This window comes from Heliconius melpomene, chromosome 16 (genome assembly GCF_056956725.1).
Source record: "Heliconius melpomene rosina isolate 202511_hmr_F chromosome 16, ASM5695672v1, whole genome shotgun sequence".
NCBI classification, from domain to species: Eukaryota; Metazoa; Arthropoda; class Insecta; order Lepidoptera; family Nymphalidae; genus Heliconius; species Heliconius melpomene.
The window spans coordinates 12,230,502-12,250,281 of record NC_140404.1 but is presented as its reverse complement, the minus strand read 5'-3'; the positions used below and the strand labels follow the sequence as shown (position 1 = coordinate 12,250,281).

Below are 19,780 nucleotides of genomic sequence, written 5' to 3'. Positions count from 1 at the left end.
CTTCTACTTCCTTGGGCGTCCGGGAGGTCTAACTCCAGGGACAGACGTAGCACCCTCTGGACTCATCCACAGCCACATATTAGATATGCGCCTGCATACTGCAGATGAATATTCCTTTTCACTGGTCTCAACAATTGACTCACTTTCTTGTAAGGCTTAAATATAGTTGATATGGAAGCTCTTCTTAAGATGTCGCTAGCTCCGTCTGTAACTTGTGACGTAAACTTAGCGCATCCGTAACTTGATTGCATCGCGAGCTTTTAGAATAGGATCCCGGAAGACGTTCGACAATTTTCTATACCTGTCATGACTTTCAAAAGTTGTGAAAAGACGTTTGTGTGTTAAAGGTTATTACCAAATTAATGTTTTTTTTTAAATGATAACACTTGTCAGGTCTGAGGCATTAGCGGATTGAAGCATGTACCTAACGTCTGATACAACTGTGTAGGATGGTAGTGAGGGTTTCCTGCACACTGAACGCTAATTATAAAGTATTTGGTAATAAGTCACACCAATATTTTTTTGTTAACAGCATATAGCAAAAATAGGTTACTCGGGAAATCGAGAAAGAATCTGTTTTTATTTTTTCCTATCTTGAAAAATGTCTGAGATATTAAACAGTAAAGTATGGCCTGAGGCCTCTGCGGCAGAATCTGTCTTGCCTTTCGGCGCTTGCGAACACTTTCATACTTTGGTTCGTTTAGCTCTTGCGGTTTCGCTATAGACCCTAAGGGCCAGTCGTGGCGCAGGGCCACAAGCGTGTAGTCACACGCCTTGCTGCAACTGCTTGCTAAACTCAAAAAAATAGAATACTTTTTTTAATAACAAGCTTTTATTTAACTGCAAAAAAAGATGATGTAAGTAGTCCAATCCCAGAGATATAATAGATGCTACAGCTCTCGCGGCATAAATAAATGACAACAAGACGTGTTGTTACATAACATACTTACCTGAAACCAATATCTTTTACAAAATACTACTTTAGAAAACAATTATGAACATTTTTACATTCTTATTGTATAATCTCTCTCTATATATAATAAAACATTAAAAATATTTTCTCTGTACATTTAGTATTTTTGACTGAAATAGATAGAGGAGCAAACGTAAACAGAATAATAGAAAGCAAAAGTATATTTTTTAATTTTCTGTCTGTCTGTCTGTATGTATGATCACGCTAATCTCTGAAAGTACTGAATCGATTTACTTAAAACTTTCACCAACTGCTTTGTTTTAACTCAACTTAACATCTAAAGTTTGTTTCATCCAAATCGGTTCATTAAAAAAGTTATCGTCATTTGAATGAATTTAAGGGATTAGTTTTCTTACGAATATATAGTAATCCACATCTACTTACTTACTTAGACTAATAATAGATCTGTATTTTTAACCGACTTTAAAAACAAGGAGGGGGTTCTCCATTAAACATTTTCAATTCGATATTCGATTCATGTATTCGATTAATTATTTTGGAGATTTCGATATTGGATTATTCGATTCGATTATTGTAATATGCGATCATTACACAGTTATTTTATAAAGAATATTATAAATTCTTACCCAAATCAATAATTTAACATTTAAGGCTGTTTCTGAAAGAGTAATTCAAATTATTCATTGAAATCAACTCATTTGACTGTCAATTCTGTTTATTAAATGAATAATCATATAGTTCAAGCGGGCGAAGCCCCACGGGAGCCGCTAGTAAAAAAATATTATTTATTTTATTTATTTGTATCGCGGACCTTTTTAGGACTTTAAAAGTAAAGTACATTCTATAATACAAGATTTCATCACTCAAGTATATTTCTAATAGAATTAATAGAATTCAGGCTGGCCTTTTTCAGAATTTAAAAAAAAATCAGCTTCACGCTGTATCCCGTACACTGCAGAGTAGGCAGAGGGAACCTAGTGTTAAGATACTCCGTTCCCACTTTCCGCCAAATTCTGGAGGCATTGCGTGTTGAATTCAAATTCAAATTCAAAATATTCTTTATTCAAATAGGCAATTATTACAAGCACTTTTGAATCGTCGAATGAACATTTGAATAAAAAGCTACCACCGGTTCGGAAGGCAGTTCTGCTGAGAAGAGCCGGCAAGAAACTCAACAGTTGCTCTTTTCAAAATCAATGGTACAATTAGCTACATGTAAAAATGGTAAAATACAACATTAGCTGGCAGCTATCCTGCATTACATTCAATAGACATTAATTCCATACATGCTTATCCTCTAAATATTCTTGAACAGTGTAATACGCTTTACTTGTTAGAATTTTTTTTACAGATATTTTAAATTTTTGTAGTGGCAAACTAAGAATACACTGCGGAATTTTATTATATACACGTATGCTCAGACCCATAAAGGATTTATTAACTTTTTGGAGGCGAAAACTTGGTGTAACAAGCTTATCTTTATTTCTCGTTCCTATCGTATGACTGTCACTATTTTTGCTATGACAATGTATATTTTGTCGGACAAAGAGAATGTTATAATATAGAAATTGGGAAGCAACTGTAATAATACCTGCATCTTTGAGAACATCTCGCAGAGAATCTCGAGCTCTTAGATTATAGATATATCTCACGGCTCTTTTTTGGAGAACAAATATTTAATTAATATCTGCAGCACTGCCCCATAGCAGCATTCCATAAGATAAAATACTATGAAAACAGCTATAGTAGACTAGTCGGGCAGTGTCAACGTCCGTCATTTGTCTTACTTTTTTAATTGCGAACGCGGCAGAGCTGAGTTTATCTGCAAGTGCTTCCAGATGAGCATTCCACTGGAGTTTGGAATCTATAGTTACACCTAGGAAAATAGCTGATTCCGACAAATTAAGAGCTTCTCCTTTAATAAGTAGACTAAAATTATGTTTTTTAACATTTTATAAAGTAAACTCAATACATTTAGTTTTTTTAGCATTTAACATTAGATTATTAACATCAAACCAACGAAGAATATGCGACAATGCACTATTCACTTCGTCATAGTTTATTTTATTTCGGTCAACCTTAAATATTAAAGAGGTATCATCCGTGAAAAGTACAATATCACATAGGTTCTTCACATAAAAAGGCAGATCGTTAATATAAATAAGAAATAAAAGAGGACCGGAAAGGTGAGGAAATAGATCCTTGTGGAACGCCCATCTTTAGAGGAGATCCATGATTTTACATTATTCATACTAACCTTCTGGATTCTTCGGTTTAGATATGAAGCAATAAGATCAAGGGCAGTACCTTGTATACCATAATGATATAGTTTTAATAACAGAGTTTCATGGTCTACACAATCAAAGGCTTTGGATAAATCACAAAATACTCCAATAGCATTTTGTGACTTCTCCCATGCGTCATAAATGTGCTTTAGGAGTGCAGCACCCGCATCCGTAGTGGACTTGCCTTTGGTGAAACCATATTGCTCACTATAGAAACAATTGTTAATATTTAAGAAAATTGTGAGCTGATTAAACAATTTTTTCAAATATTTTACTTAAGGATGGTAAAACAGAGATCGGTCTGTAATTTCCAGGCCCAGATCTATCTCCACTTTTGTAAAGCGGCACTATTTTGCTATACTTCATTAAATCAGGAAAAGTACCGGATTCTACACAATTGTTAAAAATTAAAGCAAGGTACGGAGCAATATTAGGTATAATTGAATTAAAAACTTTAACAGACATGCCCCATAAGTCACCAGTTTTCTTTAAATTAAGGCTTTTAAAAGTTTTGATAATTTCATCTGGTGACACATTCTTAAACACAAAATTTTGTCTACAACTATTTACATGGGTTTTTAGTATTAATTCTGCTTCCGAAGGAGCTGATGGCAGTGAACGTGTTACTTCAGTTGATATATCAGAAAAAAAAAATTGAAAAGTATTTGCCACTTCTAAATCTGAATTTAAGATTATATTATTAACTTTTAATTTAATAGGTTCACTGACAGCTCTAAATCTCCCAGTTACAGTAGTGATAGCATCCCATGTAGCTTTAATTTTATTATTGGAGTTCAACATTTTTGCTCTTATATGCATAGACTTAGCCTGGACACGTACCTTTTTAAATATTTTTGAATAATTTCTAACTTTTAACAAGAACGCCGGATCTTGTTTCCATTGCCTCATATTATATAATTCGTATAGTTTGTTTCTGCTTCGGTATATACGAACAGTTGCCCAGTCGCTAAAAGTTAACTTCGAGTTTTTATATATTTGTTTAACTTTAAAAATGTTATCAAACTCTGTAAAGAGTAAATTAAAAACTACAATATACCTGATTCGGATTTAATCCGGTTATTTCTAAGGTTGCTATTTTTTCACTCACTTTATTATTATTAATATAAAGAATATATTATTATATTATTAAAAAGATTAATTATATTTTTTTTAGTTTTATCTATTACCGAAAACATTTGACCACAATGATCCGAGCTAAGATTAGTAATAATTTGTTTTTCTACAGTCTCACAATGACAAAAAACATTATCTATACAAGTAGCGGACGTATTCGTTATACGAGTTGGTTCAGAGAAAATATTAAACAAATTAAAAGATTGAAATAAATTTAGAAGACGAAGGCTTAGTGATGTCACCTGTAGTATATCAATATTAAAATCTCCGCATGCGCGAATGGCGGAACTTTGCCCCTACACCAGAGCGAGCGAGAGAAATTAACATATAAATTTAAATAAATATTTCATCTCCTCGAGTGGGGATCGAACCCACAATCTGTCGCGTTTACAGTCATGTTATTGTAAACTTACCGAATCCAAACAAAACGGGTATGTAAGTAATAGGACATCATCATCACGACTGGACTAGTCCTGGCGCAGAGACGCGAGTGTGTTACAGTAAACGCAGGCAGGGTGTTGGTTCGATGCCCACGTGAGGGCAAAAGAAATATTTAAATTTATACTTTCATTTCTTCGGAAATTCTTCTTCTTTCATACTTTAATGTCAATCGGGAACGGGGTGTCTCAACACTAGGTTCCCTCTATGGTAATATAGGCAGGATGAAGATATGTAAGAATACAAGTAGGTCGCTTACATATCTTCACAAATATTACGAGTAGTCATTTATTTTTTATTAAATATAAGTATTTGTGACATATCATGTACAGTGAGTCAGTGACCACACCAGAAGCAAAATATGTAAGTGAACGAAGAGTGTAGCGATCGACGGATCAACCGGACGGATAAGGACCTCAGTTCCTATCCGTTTGACCACCTGTATGTTCAGCGAATTTCAGTGGTTCAGCAGATTGTAATTGCAGCAGTTGTAGCAACAAATTGTGATTTTTGGAAAAAACTCAAGCCCTTGAAGAAAATTGGCAAATGCAGCCCGACTCTTGCGCCTGCGGTCGTGGTTTTTTTCTCAATATAGCTCAATTCAAATTATTATCCGATACGAAATCATATTATTATCAATTTATATATCGTATTGGAAGTAACATCAAAATAAAAATCGTTTATTAAAAAACTAAATTTTAACTTTAACTTTTTTAAAAACTTTCAGGAGCTATAATGGCAAAAAAATACTGGTCACTTTTTCCAGAAATAATTTTAAACACTACTGATATTTGTGTAAAAAAATCTCTAAAAGTTTCATAAGGCTAGCTTATGCCAACATGTTAAAAGATGTACTTGAAACATGAAATCAAAACCAAGTTGGCCTCAAAGAAACTGTGGCTCATCGAAAGAGCGAGCCAGTACTTCAGCCAAAACACCGATTGAAAGGTATATGGAGTACTGTTCCCATTTCTGGACTGGTGCACCCCAGTATCAGCTTGACCCATTTGATCACATACAACGTAGAGCCGTTCGAATCGTTGGGGACGCAATCTATACTAATATAATAAAGCGGAAGAGTTTGTTTGTTTGTTTGAACGCTAAGATCTCTGGAACTACTGGTCCGATTTACTTTGTTTTTGTTTTGTATGAAAGCTGCATTCTTCACAAGTGCTATATAACATTACATTACATATATAAACTAATATATTTTAAAGTACTTTCTAATTTGACATGCAATTTATTCTGCCATGTTAATAACAACCGTCGCGTCGCTACGCAACCGTTACCGCGACATTTTGATATTCATCCTTATGAAAATAAAAATAATAATCACTTTCAGCATTTCATCTAGATTGAAATTATAGTTTGCTGTATAACATTCTAATAAATAATTAAGGAGATGTCACTGGTTCGAAATGACCAAGCCTTCGGGCGGCATAGTGTGAGTATGACCGACGCGAAAATATTCTTATAGTTCAACCAGGCGTAGCCGCGTCCGGGTCCACTAGTGTTATATGAAAGGTGTGACACATTGGCTTAGCGTAGAGATGTCTCCTCACTGTGCGTTCTCTACCGCATTTATAAATTTATTTTATTTATATATTTATAACCACCAATCCAATTTTCTTACCAATTTTCTTCAAGAATCTGAATTTCTCCAAAAAATCACAAATTTCCAAATATTTGCTGAAAGTAGCTGAACATAAATGGGAGTGAAACGGAAAGGCACTGACGTCCCCTACTCATAGACCACCGTTGATCCGTTGACCGCGTTACAACAGCGCGATATCTATGTATACAATTAAGTTAAATATATAACACTTCTAATTACTACGTGCTTATTTGGTACAGTACTTATATTATAAAATTACATATCAGACATTATATTAGAGAGCTAAACTTATAAGGCGTAGTTATCACTGGCGATGTTATTTAGATCGCATTCATTTTTAATTAATCGTCACGTCGGTGGTGACGAGAGGCAGTCCGCATCTTACAAGCGAAGAGACAATTAACAAACGTAAACGTTAAATTTAACCTATTCTTTAGAAAATACAGGCACACATTATATTTTGTCGTCTTATGTTTATTGTATCTTGTTTCGGAACTTGTAATATATGGGTCGACTCTCTTCATCACCAATACAACTATTAATATACAGTTTCTTTTTCATTATAAAACACTCCTATATGTTTATGTCTTAAAGCAAATCTTAATTAAAATATTTTTTAACCTATGAAATAGTTAACATTATATATATGAATATAAAACGTAGTTTACGAGGAACTTAGTATCATATAATAAGCACATAATAAGAAGCAACACACAAAGCTACTAACGATTGACTTAAATACTGTCAAGTAAATTTCAAATTTGAATCCTGTTTAATGCAAGATTCTTAAAATAAAACTAACAGTAGAATTACCTAAAAGAGTAACATCTGTAGATGAAAAGCAGTCTTTTTAAAATATATATATATATTGTCTTGTCGATATACATACATGTTGTCGGTAGTTAAACGCATTTTAAAGAGCTTGCAAAAGTCTATTAGAATAAAATACTATTGTGAATTGTATATTTGAAAACAATGCCATTATTGCTTATATTTTCCTAATTGATCTTCTCCGCGTCTATGTTAATAGTGATGTCCGCCGCGTCCTCCCCCATCGCGTTCCTGTTGAATGTGATAGTGATCTGTCCCTCTCCCCCCGCCTCCACTCCGGGGGCTCCCCCCGCGTAGTGGGAGGGATAGTGCCGCCTCAGCTCGCGCATCAGACGGAACTTGACACCACACACGCTGCATCTGAACACAGTCGTAGTAATGACATTAGATTATATTTGGATGTGTGTGTGCGGACATACTTGTGTTCGTGCGTGTGTGATTGCATGTGCAACTGTGTGCATGCGTGCATCTGTACGCATGGATATACATTCTGTCCATCGTGCACGCGCTTGCGCAGGGCATTGCGCTACTTGATAGCGCGCGCAAGTCTGCACGCATGTGCGTGCGTGCATGTGTGTTCGCGTGCGTTTGTACGAATGGGTACACGTTCTCTCCGTCGTGCACGCGCAAGTTCTTTCGCAGGTCGTAACACTGCGTGAAGGCGCGCGTGTGTGCGTGTGTGTGTGCGTCTATACGTACGGGTATATGTTCAGTCCGTCGTGCACGCGCATGTGCTTGCGCAGGTCGTTGCTTTGCGTAAAGGCGCGCGGGCAGCGCATGCAGCGATAGGGCTTCTCGCCGGTGTGCTTGCGTTGGTGGCGCTTGAGGTGGTCCTTGCAGGTGAAACTGAATACGAAATGCATGTTATTACAACAGTATGAGTACACTGCTCGTTACCATCCACAAATTGAAATACAAAACTCTTTTTAATCAAAATAAAAGATTGTCTACAAAATAATAGGGTAAATACTGAAGATAAAATTAATCATATACACGACTCATTTATATCTATACTTATAATAAAATCGTAAAAGTGTCGGTGTCTGTACTTGGAAGATATATAAAAAAAGTTATTGGGGGCCTCTATTAAGGTAATATAACCCAAAACAATGATTCTCAAAATTTTGGTCTGATTGTCTGTGCGTTTGTTATCGCTAATCTTAGAATATGTTTTACGGATTTAAATGCGGTTTTCACTATTAGATTCTGGCTTCCGCTAACATTTAGAGTTTATTTTATTATCAGTTCATAAATAAAAAAGTTATATCAATTTAAACTACTTAGTTCGACAAATTTGCTAATTGCCGTAACAGTTATACAACGCTTTTACTAAAGTGACTGAATCTTTAGTTTTCAATTTGCATATTGGTAAAAACACCGATTGATTTTGTTATGTGGGTAGAAATTCTTTGTCAAGTTGTTCCACATCAGGTATCCAGATTTTCAAAATTAAATATAGCCTAAATGTTACCTAGACATAATAGCTGTACAATCAAAAAAGTTTCATTCAAATCCGTCCAGTAGTTCCGGAGATTAGCGTGTACTAACACAAACCGACAAATAAACAGACAAGCAGACATTTTTTTTGTAGATTTGGGGTCTCTTACTGTTCCTAAACCCGACGCGCCATTTTTACTTTCTTATTATGTGTATAGTATAGATATAAAAATCATGCTATTTCTAAACTTTTGGAGAGTAATTTAAGTATTTAGTTATATATTACAACTAGTACAGTATAATCAACGTTATAATTAGTTATAATCGTTGTGGTGAGTTAATTTTGATAATTTTTTTTTTATTAATTTTACAAGAAAAATTATAAATAAAATTAGCGTTTTCATAATAAACACGTCTAGGAATAACCTCATCTCGCAGCTGTCACAGGCGAAGGGCTTGATGCCGAGGTGCAGCATGGAGTGCTTCTTGAGGGAGTTGGCCTTGGTGAAAGCGGCGCCGCACTCAACGCACACGAACGGGTGCGCGCCCGAGTGCGTCTCCATGTGCGCCTTCATCTGACCTAAGAGAGATCAAACACTTAAAATCGATGGCCTCGATCGTCTACAGCCTAATTTATTTTGCTTATTTTTATCTTCACTTTGTATCCCGCATACGCCTGTATAGGCGGAGGACACCTCGTGTTGTGACACTTATTTTCGAAACATTGCGCGTTGAATGGTTTAACTCACTGCCGTGCTTTGTCTTGTTACCAGAGACAGGAATCGAACACAATAGATTCCCCTGAGTGCTGTGTAGAAATCGAAATCAAAAACGTTACACCACTGCGCCACGGTGGCGTCTATGAGGTATAACACTTATTTTTGAAGCATCACACACGGGACGCCATCGGGAGATCTCTAGTCAATGTGACATTGGCACACGAAATTTTACAATAATTAAAGAACTGAACTGAATTGAACAATGGTTGCAAATAAGTAATAATGTGTTTAAATACAATAATATCCTACCCTTAGCACAGAACGTCTGCGGACAGAGCGCACAGGCGAAAGGCTTGACGCCGGAGTGCCGCTTTAGGTGCTGGCGGAGGTTGGAGTTGTTTTTGAACTTCTTGCCGCACTCCGCGCACAGGTAAGGCGCCTCACCCGTGTGCGTCCTGATGTGGTCTTTTAAAGAACACAGCTGAGTAAATCCTGGAACATATTATGAAAAAATTGAGTAAGTGTTCAACAATTTTCTTTTTAAATTTATATATATTCTGGCACATCCAAGACGATGACGACGAATTGGATGGTTTATGGATAGCTACACTCAATTTTTTTTTCAGTTTCACACTGTATCCTTCATATTGTGGGGTAGGCAAGGTGTTGTGACAATGTGATCCCCACTTTCTGCCTCATTTTCAATTTATGGTGTGATGGAATGTCAAACTTAACACTATCTTTGAGTAGAAATTGAACCTAAAGCCATCACATTTACAATCAGTATGAAAATAAACTAGTAACTCATAATTTACTAAAATTTTTATAAATAAGAGAATACACAAGGAGTAAGTTTACCCACTACGGCGGCCCTACCTACCTTTATCACAATGTTCACATGCATAAGGCTTAATACCACTGTGTTTTCTGAGATGACTCGTAAACTGATCATACCTGGAATATGTCTTTGGACATTCTGTGCATTTATAACGCTTATCTTTTGTATGTAATTCAATATGTCTTTTTAAAGCCCCTTTCTGAGTAAACTCCTTCTGACAGAAGTCACATATAAATAACTTTGCTTTTATTTCTCGTGTGTGTACTTTAAAATGAGATAAAAGTGACCTCTTTTTTTCATAACGCTGATTACAAAACTTGCATTTAAATCTCCTAGGTTCTTCTTTTACATTTTTAGTTGCATCAGGTTTGGATTTACAAATATGGCTTAAGAGTTCTTCCTCACTAAAGAAACTTAACACACAGTAAACACATTTATATTGTCCTTTTGAATATTCTACAGAAGGATGATATTTCTTTTTATGGGCAACTAATGATGTCTCGACCAGATACTCCTCGTTACATTCATCACATTTGAATAGTTTGTTTTCATTATGTTCCATCAGATGTATTAATAAATATTCATGAGTCTCAAATGTCATCTTGCAAAATATACAGTCAAATGTGTTGGTACTTTCTGCTTTCACAGTTCCATTATCTAAAGAGTCATTAGTTGCTAAAGTATCTATTTCATCATGTTTATTTAAAAATAAGCTATTACTTAATTTCCTAAGGCAGATGGTTTCAGCTCCAGCTGGATTATTTTTATTTAAATATTTTTCACTCTCACCATTTAATTTTATCTTATGTCTACCTCTATGATTATTCTCTTGTGACAAGTCAGTATTAAGTAATAAAACTTCATCATAATAATTTACAAATTCATTATAATTGTCATTTTTAAAGTCATTGTCGCTGTCCTCTTGTTTAATAGAGGTACAAGATAAAATAAGTTTTTTCAATTCAAAGTCAGATTCTAAAGCCTGCTTTCTAAATGAATACATAATTCTTAATTTTTCTTCACATTCATTACAAAGTTTTTGAGGCAGATCATCTTTTTCTTTAATCTGAAACAAGAAAAAACTAAAATTTTACAATACCTATATTGTAGTTATGTTCGACCTATTAACATATTGGAAGCCACTTTTTGTGCAGAGGTACAAGTGTGTGATTGTAAACGCGACTGGTTATGGGTTGGATCCCCACTCGGGCAAATGAAATATTTACTTTAATTTATATTTTCATTTTACGCTCTGATGTTGAGGTAAAGCGGGCATTGAGCTCCGCCACTTAACACTAGGTACCCTCAGCCTACCTTGCAGTTTGTGTGCGGGTTGCAGCGTGAAGCTGATTATCACCTATTTATGTTCTTTTTTAAAAGTACAATTTAATATCAAAATTATCAGTACCTGCAGAGAAGTCGCTTGAATGACAATGTCGGCAAGCTTTAAAGAAGTATTATTATCAATTTGAAAAACACTAAACAAATCTCGTAGAGATTCCCCAATCCTCATACACGTCCGACAAGTTCTTGATACGTCTACCATTGTTACTGTCAAACGATTTATTATAAAAGCAGAAATATCTGCACTGCAGCGTACATCACATAATTACCGAGAAATTATCTCAATTGAAAAACAGAATCTAGCAATTTTTATAATTAACAATAAGTTATTTCTTATTTACATGTCATTCCTCCTTTGACAATTCACAATTGACATTACAACGATGCTACTAAATTATTTGTAATTATTAAATAATTGAAGAATATAATAAATAAAAATACGCTTTGTTTGATTGGGCACTAGAAATCAATTTGTTAAATAGAAATATGTATGATAATTATCGTGAAGCACCAGACTTATGCAGTGCAGTCGCGATTATTTATTCAATTTTATATTTGTTCATAAATAATAATTATTAATATTCTTATTGAATTTTGAATTGAATTTGAATTTTCACCACTAGGCCAATAATTTTTCAATAATTTTGAAATTTAATTTTATTATGATACCCTATTAATATTCTATGATATTGTTGCTTGTTAGTCTGTGGTAACATTGAAGTCTAGAATTCTAGATAATGCAGGTAATTTGTAAGTTGTAAAGTGGTTGTAAATTAGTTAATCTTTATTTATAAATTATATGGAAGACCAATCGAGTCTATACTGGACAGTGGAACTAACTAGTATATTTATAGATAACTATTTTTAAAGCCTATGTAACAGTTTCGTCCTTTAAATAGGCATTTGACAATATGGATGATATAGTGTTTGTTGGGGATTGGATTAAGGATAGAATATTAGGATCTGGGAGCTTCGGTACTGTCGTGCTTTGGCGACATAAAAGCAATGAAAATAAACTAGCTATCAAAACGTGTAAATGGAGCGATGAGCTTACGCCCAAACACAGGGAGAGATGGACCAAAGAAGTAGAAATGCTACAAACCTGCAGCCATCCAAATATAGTAGGAACAAAGAAATTACCTCAGGAATTTGTGACAGGTCTGGATCGCGCTAATCCCTCTAAACTACCTATTTTATGCATGGAGTATTGTAGTGGTGGTGATCTCAGACAACATTTGAACAGAGCTAATTCATGTTGTGGTTTAAAGGAATTACAGATTCGTAAAATACTCAGAGATATTGGTAGTGCTATGAGATTCCTGCACAGTAACAAAATAACCCATCGAGACCTTAAGCCAGAAAACATTGTTGTACATACCAAACCTGAAAGTAATACAGCCACTGAGCAGAACTCACCACTCTTCAACGAAACCTATAAAATCATTGACCTTGGCTATGCTAAAGAAATTGATTCTAATTCTATATGTGCCAGCTTCGTGGGCACTCTTCAATATTTAGCACCAGAGTTATTTTACAGTAAAACTTACAGTAATTCAGTAGATTTTTGGTCATTTGGACTATTAGCCTTTGAAATTATTTGTGGAATCAGACCGTTTCTACCATTTAAGGCACCTGTTGAGTGGATGCCTTTAGTTAAAAAAAAATCACATGATAACATATGTGTTTATGAATCCTTTCATGGTGATGTTAATTACTCCAATGAGATATATCCAGAAAATCACATTTCAAAGCCCTTTAAAGCTTGTCTAGAGCAGTGGTTAAAACTAGCTTTAGAATGGGATCCCAAATTACGAGGCCGTGACTCTCCTTCTAAAGTGACCTTTCATATTCCATCAGAAGTAAGAAGTGCCAATAATGCTAGTAATGTGATAATGTTCAGTCTACTTGAACAAATTCTTGAGAAAAAAATTATAAAGATATTTTCTGTATCTACATTGTCACTGGTTGCTTATGAGATTAATGACACTACCACAATTAAAGACCTAAAGTGTTGGATTCATGAGGAAACAAAAATTGCAACAGAAGATCAAATAATAATTTCACAAATTACTTATAGCTATCTTAGGGATGATGAAACTGTTGCAAATTATTGGGATGAAAATATGGCAATTATGCTATATACTTATAATAAAAATAAAATGGTAGATGATGCTGCAATTCCTACAGTACCAAAGGCAGTTCAAAGAGTCTTGGAACATCCTAAAACTTTATTTAATTACAGGAACAGTCAAAATCTGTACAGAAATGCATTTTATTTTGTAATTTCACAAATGGAATTATATGAAGCTCTTATTAATGGAATTGTATTCAGAGCAGAATCACTGAAACAGGAAAGCAAACAGTTACTGCTGAAGTATAATAATGTAGACAAGGATATAGGCAAACTATTAGCAAAGGTACAAGTATTGACAAATATGACAAATTTAGGAAAAAATCATATTGATTCTTTAACACAAAATGCAATGAGTGCAAACATATTGGACAGCTTTGGCACAATATTTAAAGATATTGATAACTTACTTGAAGAAACACAGAAACTGCACCAAGCTTGGTCACAAATGTCTGTGAGGCTACAATCTGCTGCAAGGAGAAGCAATGAGGACATCTCATCTCATATAAAAGGTTTTTTAGGTAAATACAACTACCAAAATATATTTATAGAAGCCCACAAAACTTTTGTCTCTCACACAAAAAGTGATTTTTATAATGGGAACCGGGAAAAAGAAAGACATTGCATGGAAATGATGAAAATTTGCTACAACTGTTTGAAACTAAGAAGTTCAATTGTCCAAGAACTGCCCAACCAGCCTTTTATTTTAAAATTCAAAGATTTCAATACTGAATTTGATAAAATATCAAATATAATATCACACGCAACAGAGCACACACAAAGGTTAGAAAGTAAGTTATCATCATTAATTGGAAAATTTTCCGAAAATGTTTGGTCAACAATTAGTGGAGAGGTTCGTGAAGTAGATGCATCAGAACTTCCGTACAGCGTAGTTTCATTTCAAAAACAAGACTTTAAAGTGGGAGAAGCCATGTCCAACCATTGTATTCCTGTAAAGATACTACAGGATGACGCCGTTAAGTCACTTATCTCTGAAAGCCTTAAATTAAGACAAAATCATACAAGCTTATGTGAAAAGTTAAAGTCGCAAAAAGAGCTCTTACAACAGACAGTATGTGATTTCAGTTTTTTAAAAAATGATTCCTAGCTATATTTTTATTAATGTATGATTAAACAAGTATATAACAGTTTTTTTTATAATTAGAGTGGGAGGCTATATTAAAATGTATACTTCATTAATTTATCTTCTAAGTGTAAACCAAGGTGCCTTATTAAATGATAATATAAAGTTAGACATTTGATTTAGTTTATTAAATTTGATTATTTTTGTCTAGTCAATAAAAAATGTATTTTTATACTAACAAATAAATATGTTTTGTTATTAAAAAATGTTTTATTAAATATCTTCATAACATTTCAGTATTAGCCTCTACTAATTAAATAAGCGTATAATTATAATAATGAAAACCTTAAAAAAAGAACCTAAATGGGACAACCAGTAAATTGTTCTAACCAATCTATAAATTTCTTCATAACTTTATCAAGTTTTTTAATATCTGCAGGAGTTTCTAGATATTCTCTAGGGGCGAACCTCTGTTCCGGCATACCACTGATGTGCAGCCAGATGGCAAAGATGGCGTCCTGAACGTGCGCCACACCTCTACGACACAGTCTGGCGGACATAGCACAGGATGTTATTAAGGCGCCTAAATTGCCGATAGTAACAGCTTTGGGACTCTCTTTGCGAGCTGCCATGAAGTAATTGTGTAACAGAAGTTCCGCCTCCTCCGTAAAGCTCACCTTAATCCCGGCAACTACGCTCAAGTAAATGGAAATGTCCCGAAGAGCTTGTCTCTCTTCTGCGGCTTCTGATGGATTTACAGCATTTTGCAAGTTATCATCAGCAAGCTCGTCAGCATTCTCACCGTAGTCACCTCGACAGACATTCCCAAACACATTTCCTACGTTATACAGGGTAATTTTCTTCAAGTCATTTCCCTGCGCCCAAACAGCACAACCTACTGTATTTTCATCTGAGTTATGTGAAAACTTTCTGTTTTCTATTGATGACAATATTGAGTGAATTTGTTTCTGACTGTAACTTTGCAAGGGCAAGGCAAGAAGGCACACTCCGCCCGAAGATCTTATTAATGCTAGAGGCACACTACTCTGAGATGTCCCTAGTAATGTATACGGATCTGCTAAGGCAGCAGCTTGTGTCATGAGGCGCGCCACGTGGCCGGTGTCCAACCCGATCGCTAAAACATGCAAAATGGGCGATTGTGATTGAAAATGAGCTTTAACACTGGCTAGACTTAACAGAATGCTAATTTTCACATTCATAAAGCAGTTCAAAGGACGCACGTGCACCCCAATGCTCGACGCGAGACAATATATAAACTTCCACGGTACTCCGTCGCATGCGTAGTACAGTTTTTGAATATCTGGTGGAGACGTAGTCGTTACAGGCGCAGGATGCGTGAACATCTCTTCTAGAGACCAAAGAGACATTAATTTCTTTAAAACAACGACGTGGACAGCGTATTTACTTCCAAGTTTTAATTTCTCAATCAGATCATCAACAACTGTAAATGATTTTGTTAAAAGCTCGTATTTTAACTGAAATGTAGCTTTTACTTGGTCTCCGCATCGTCTCAGGCCGCTGTTTTCATAAAGAATATTGTTACATAAGTAACACTTAGGCGGTACTTTAGGTATGTAATGTAAAATAATTTCGTTTCCATCACACTCATCAGGACAGCACCACACTGAATGATATACGTAATTAGTAGGCTTAGAGATGTCTATAAGCAATCCTTGTAGTAATATTAGATTGTCATATTTGATATATTTTTGGTCGTATAAAACACTTGGTAGGCTTGAAACTCTTATATTAACAACGACTTGCGTCGGTTGCACATGCTGCATCATGTCGTGGTCTAATGACTTTAAGCATGCAAACAGAATATCACTACAATAGCGTTGCCATTTGAGAGGTTCTTTTAATAAAAAGTCCCCTAATTCTGGAAATATCTCAAACAAATACATGACATCAACTTCTAACAAATATCGCAAAGGTGGGAATTTCCACACCGTTTTGTCATCTAATTGATCAAGAAAATATTCACATGCATCCTTCATGTGGAATAAAGCACGCCTTTTCTCTAAATATAGCAATATATTTAATTCCATTTCCATGTTGCTAATTTTATTTTGTAGTATTAAAAGATCACAGTTTCGTTAAGTCAAAGGCAATCTATTCCCGCTAAAACAACAAAGTGATGTTTTTTTTTTCTATAACTAAGATTTGTTATGGTTATAGTTGAAAAAGCCGTAGATATGTTTTTAAGAATATAAAATAAAAATTGTGTTAAAGTGAAATAAGTATCTAATTATTTAAAGTTTTAATGTGCACTATTTGTATTAATTTAATATATTATATTTTTATTTTCCTTAGGGATATAAACAGTAGTATGTATCGTCTTTGCCTACGCGAGGTACTTAAAGTGGCGCCTACGCGTTGCCGTCGTTCGTAATGGTCTCTTCCAAGGTCAACCAATAGTTAGCTAACATTAGGAGCTTAGAACGGAAATGCCGAAACCAATATGCAAATGCCACCAACAGACCGCGAGGACCGCGAGCGCGCAGACGAGCTTAGCGCCTTGTTCATTCATTGAAACCGAGTACGCTCGCGCTGAGAAGTCGAAACGAGAACAAAAAACCTGTTGTTTTTTAAATATTGAATTCATGTAAATTATATTTGCCTATGTAGATAATTTTATATTTTATTGATCTCTATATATAATAAAACAGTAAAAATATTTTGTCTATACATTTAGTATTTTTGGCTGAAATGGATAAAGGGGCACTTAAAAAGAATAATAGAAAGCAAAAATATATTTTTTTAATTTCTTGTCTGTCTGTCTGTATGTAAGGTCACGCTAATCTCTGAAAGTACTGAACCGATTTACGTAAAACTTTCTTTGTTTTAACCCAGCTTAACATGTAAAGTTTATTTCATCAAAATCGGTTCATTAAAAAAAAGTTATAGTCATTTGAATGAACTCATGAGTTTGCTTGCAAATATATAGCAATCCATATCTATACTTATACTTAAAATAAATCTGTATTTGTTTGTAATTAATATGTATTTTAAACCGACTTTCAAAACAAGGGGGAGGTTCTCAATTAATTATTTTTGATTCGATTTCGATATTTGTATTTCGATATTATTCGGATTATTCGATTCGATTTGGATATTTTTGTAATATGCAATCAATACAGTTATTTTACAGAATATTATAAATCTTTACTCAAATCAATAATTTAATATTTAAGGCTGTTTCTGAACAAGTAAATTAAATTATTCATTGACATCAACACATTTGACTGTCAGTCAATTCTGTTTATTAAATGAATAATCATGTAGTTAAAGCGGGCGAAGCCGCGGGGGGCTGCTAGTTACGCGTAGTACGCACTTAACACAAAGTCCTTGCAATTTATCTCTTAAATGTACCAAAATCCTTATCAGTAGGTACCTTGTAACGTGTAACGAGATAAATTGATAACAAGTCACTTGAGATCTCAAACGTTGTGAAAGATTAACCAACTATTATTATATGTAGCGTAAAGTGTTAGGTTTGTATTAGTGAGCGCGAGCGTACGCGCGCGTAGCGGGGCGAGTGGGCGACCGTGGGCGGCGCGCGCGCTGGCGGCCGTACTCGATGCCAGACCACGACGCGTACCAGCTGCGGCCGCGCGCGCGCCCTAGGCCCGGCGCCCCGCGGCCCGGCGCCCGCGCGCGCCCGCCGCCGCTCAGCAAGTACCGCCGCAAGACCGCCAACGCGCGCGAGCGTAGCCGCATGCGCGAGATCAACCGCGCCTTCGAGGCGCTGCGCCGCGCCGTGCCCGCCATGCCCTCCTGCCCCCAGGGGCAGCCCTTGCCCTGCGAGAAGCTCACCAAGATCACCACCCTGCGCCTGGCCATGCGCTACATCGCAGAGCTGGCGGCTGCGCTGCAGGCGCCCCCTCCAGGCACGGAGCGCTGGCCCTCGCCGCCCTGCTCCGAGCTGTCCGGGACGCCGTCCGAGTTCGCGGAGGACTCCCTGTCGCCCTTCGACTCCTTCTTCGCGGAGTTCGACTGCGAGTTCGCGTGACGGTGGGTGCGGGTTCGATGTCGGGCCGGACGATGCGCGAGGAGCAGCGAGCTCCTCTATTCTCACTTTGCCATATTAATTATATTAATTAATTTTATTTCACTGTGAATAGTTTATTGTGACGTTTTTGACATTTTATTTATTTTGTTCTATTAATAATAAATCGTTTTTGTTGTATGTGATGTCATTTTCATTTTATACTTCACGCAAAGGCAGCAACAGTTTGTCCTGCAACCTGTTGTCGTACATCACAGCTCGCTAGCCCCAGTAGTAGGTAACTAGGTACTAGTACACTAGTGTATATAGTGTATATAGTGTATATAATAGATATAAACGTATAACTCTGAGTTCGCGCCAATAAAACTTTCCTTACGAGGGTACTTTCAGGTTTAGTTATCGTTTACAAAGAAAACTAAATTATTATGATTTCATTGCAACTTCTTTCAGTAAACCCCATCTTCATATAATAAAATATTATTCCGTTCTCTACTTTCTGTTTATATAAATGTACATTAATTGCATTCTTAATAACTTTATTGATATTGCAGTGATTTCTTTGGTTGTAAGAACTGCCTCCTACGCGCATACATACCGCAATAGTGTATTTTCTAACTAACAAAACATAATATTTAAATCTGCATTAACTAAACTCTACCTATATTCAGCCTAACGAGCTCAGCTCAATGGGCAGCGTGGACCCGCACACAGGTGCACAGCATTACGTTACGGACTAGACTCCTGAACTACACAATGTAGATACATTGTGCAATCATCTTAACTTTTTATTAAAAGTTTCAACAATAAATTTTATGCATATAAGTATGTATATGGCATGTACTTGTGCCTTACTTTGGAGGCCGTCGAGGCGCAGTTGCACGAGTCAGTTGCTGTAAACTCGACGGTTGTGGGTTCGATTTGCATAAGGGGAGTAGAATTATTACTTACTAGCGGCCCCCC

At 35.7% G+C, this 19,780-nt stretch overlaps 4 protein-coding genes across 4 annotated transcripts; 2 read left to right on the top strand and 2 right to left on the bottom strand.

Annotated features, from left to right (window-relative positions):
• Nucleotides 1-1,974: 1,974 nt before the first annotated feature.
• On the bottom strand, nt 1,975-11,959 carry LOC146531133 (uncharacterized). Its single transcript, XM_085199098.1, has 6 exons — nt 11,640-11,959; nt 10,274-11,297; nt 9,703-9,885; nt 9,101-9,254; nt 7,937-8,083; nt 1,975-7,597 (listed from the first exon to the last, which is right to left on the bottom strand). Exons 1-6 carry the CDS (start codon nt 11,775-11,777, stop codon nt 7,405-7,407), a joined length of 1,839 nt encoding a protein of 612 aa, XP_085055224.1. The 5' UTR covers nt 11,778-11,959; the 3' UTR covers nt 1,975-7,404.
• Nucleotides 11,960-12,273: 314 nt separating this feature from the next.
• IKKbeta (inhibitor of nuclear factor kappa B kinase subunit beta) lies at nt 12,274-15,056 on the top strand. The gene has a single exon (XM_085199097.1). The coding sequence runs from the start codon at nt 12,487-12,489 to the stop codon at nt 14,812-14,814; it is 2,328 nt and encodes a 775-aa protein (XP_085055223.1). The 5' UTR covers nt 12,274-12,486; the 3' UTR covers nt 14,815-15,056.
• Nucleotides 15,057-15,098: 42 nt separating this feature from the next.
• mei-218 (meiotic 218) lies at nt 15,099-16,923 on the bottom strand. Its single transcript, XM_085199101.1, has one exon. The coding sequence runs from the start codon at nt 16,863-16,865 to the stop codon at nt 15,150-15,152; it is 1,716 nt and encodes a 571-aa protein (XP_085055227.1). The 5' UTR covers nt 16,866-16,923; the 3' UTR covers nt 15,099-15,149.
• Nucleotides 16,924-17,972: 1,049 nt separating this feature from the next.
• Nucleotides 17,973-19,000, top strand: LOC146531130 (class A basic helix-loop-helix protein 9-like). Its single transcript, XM_085199103.1, has one exon. The coding sequence runs from the start codon at nt 18,392-18,394 to the stop codon at nt 18,821-18,823; it is 432 nt and encodes a 143-aa protein (XP_085055229.1). The 5' UTR covers nt 17,973-18,391; the 3' UTR covers nt 18,824-19,000.
• The last annotated feature ends 780 nt before the right edge of the window (nt 19,001-19,780 follow it).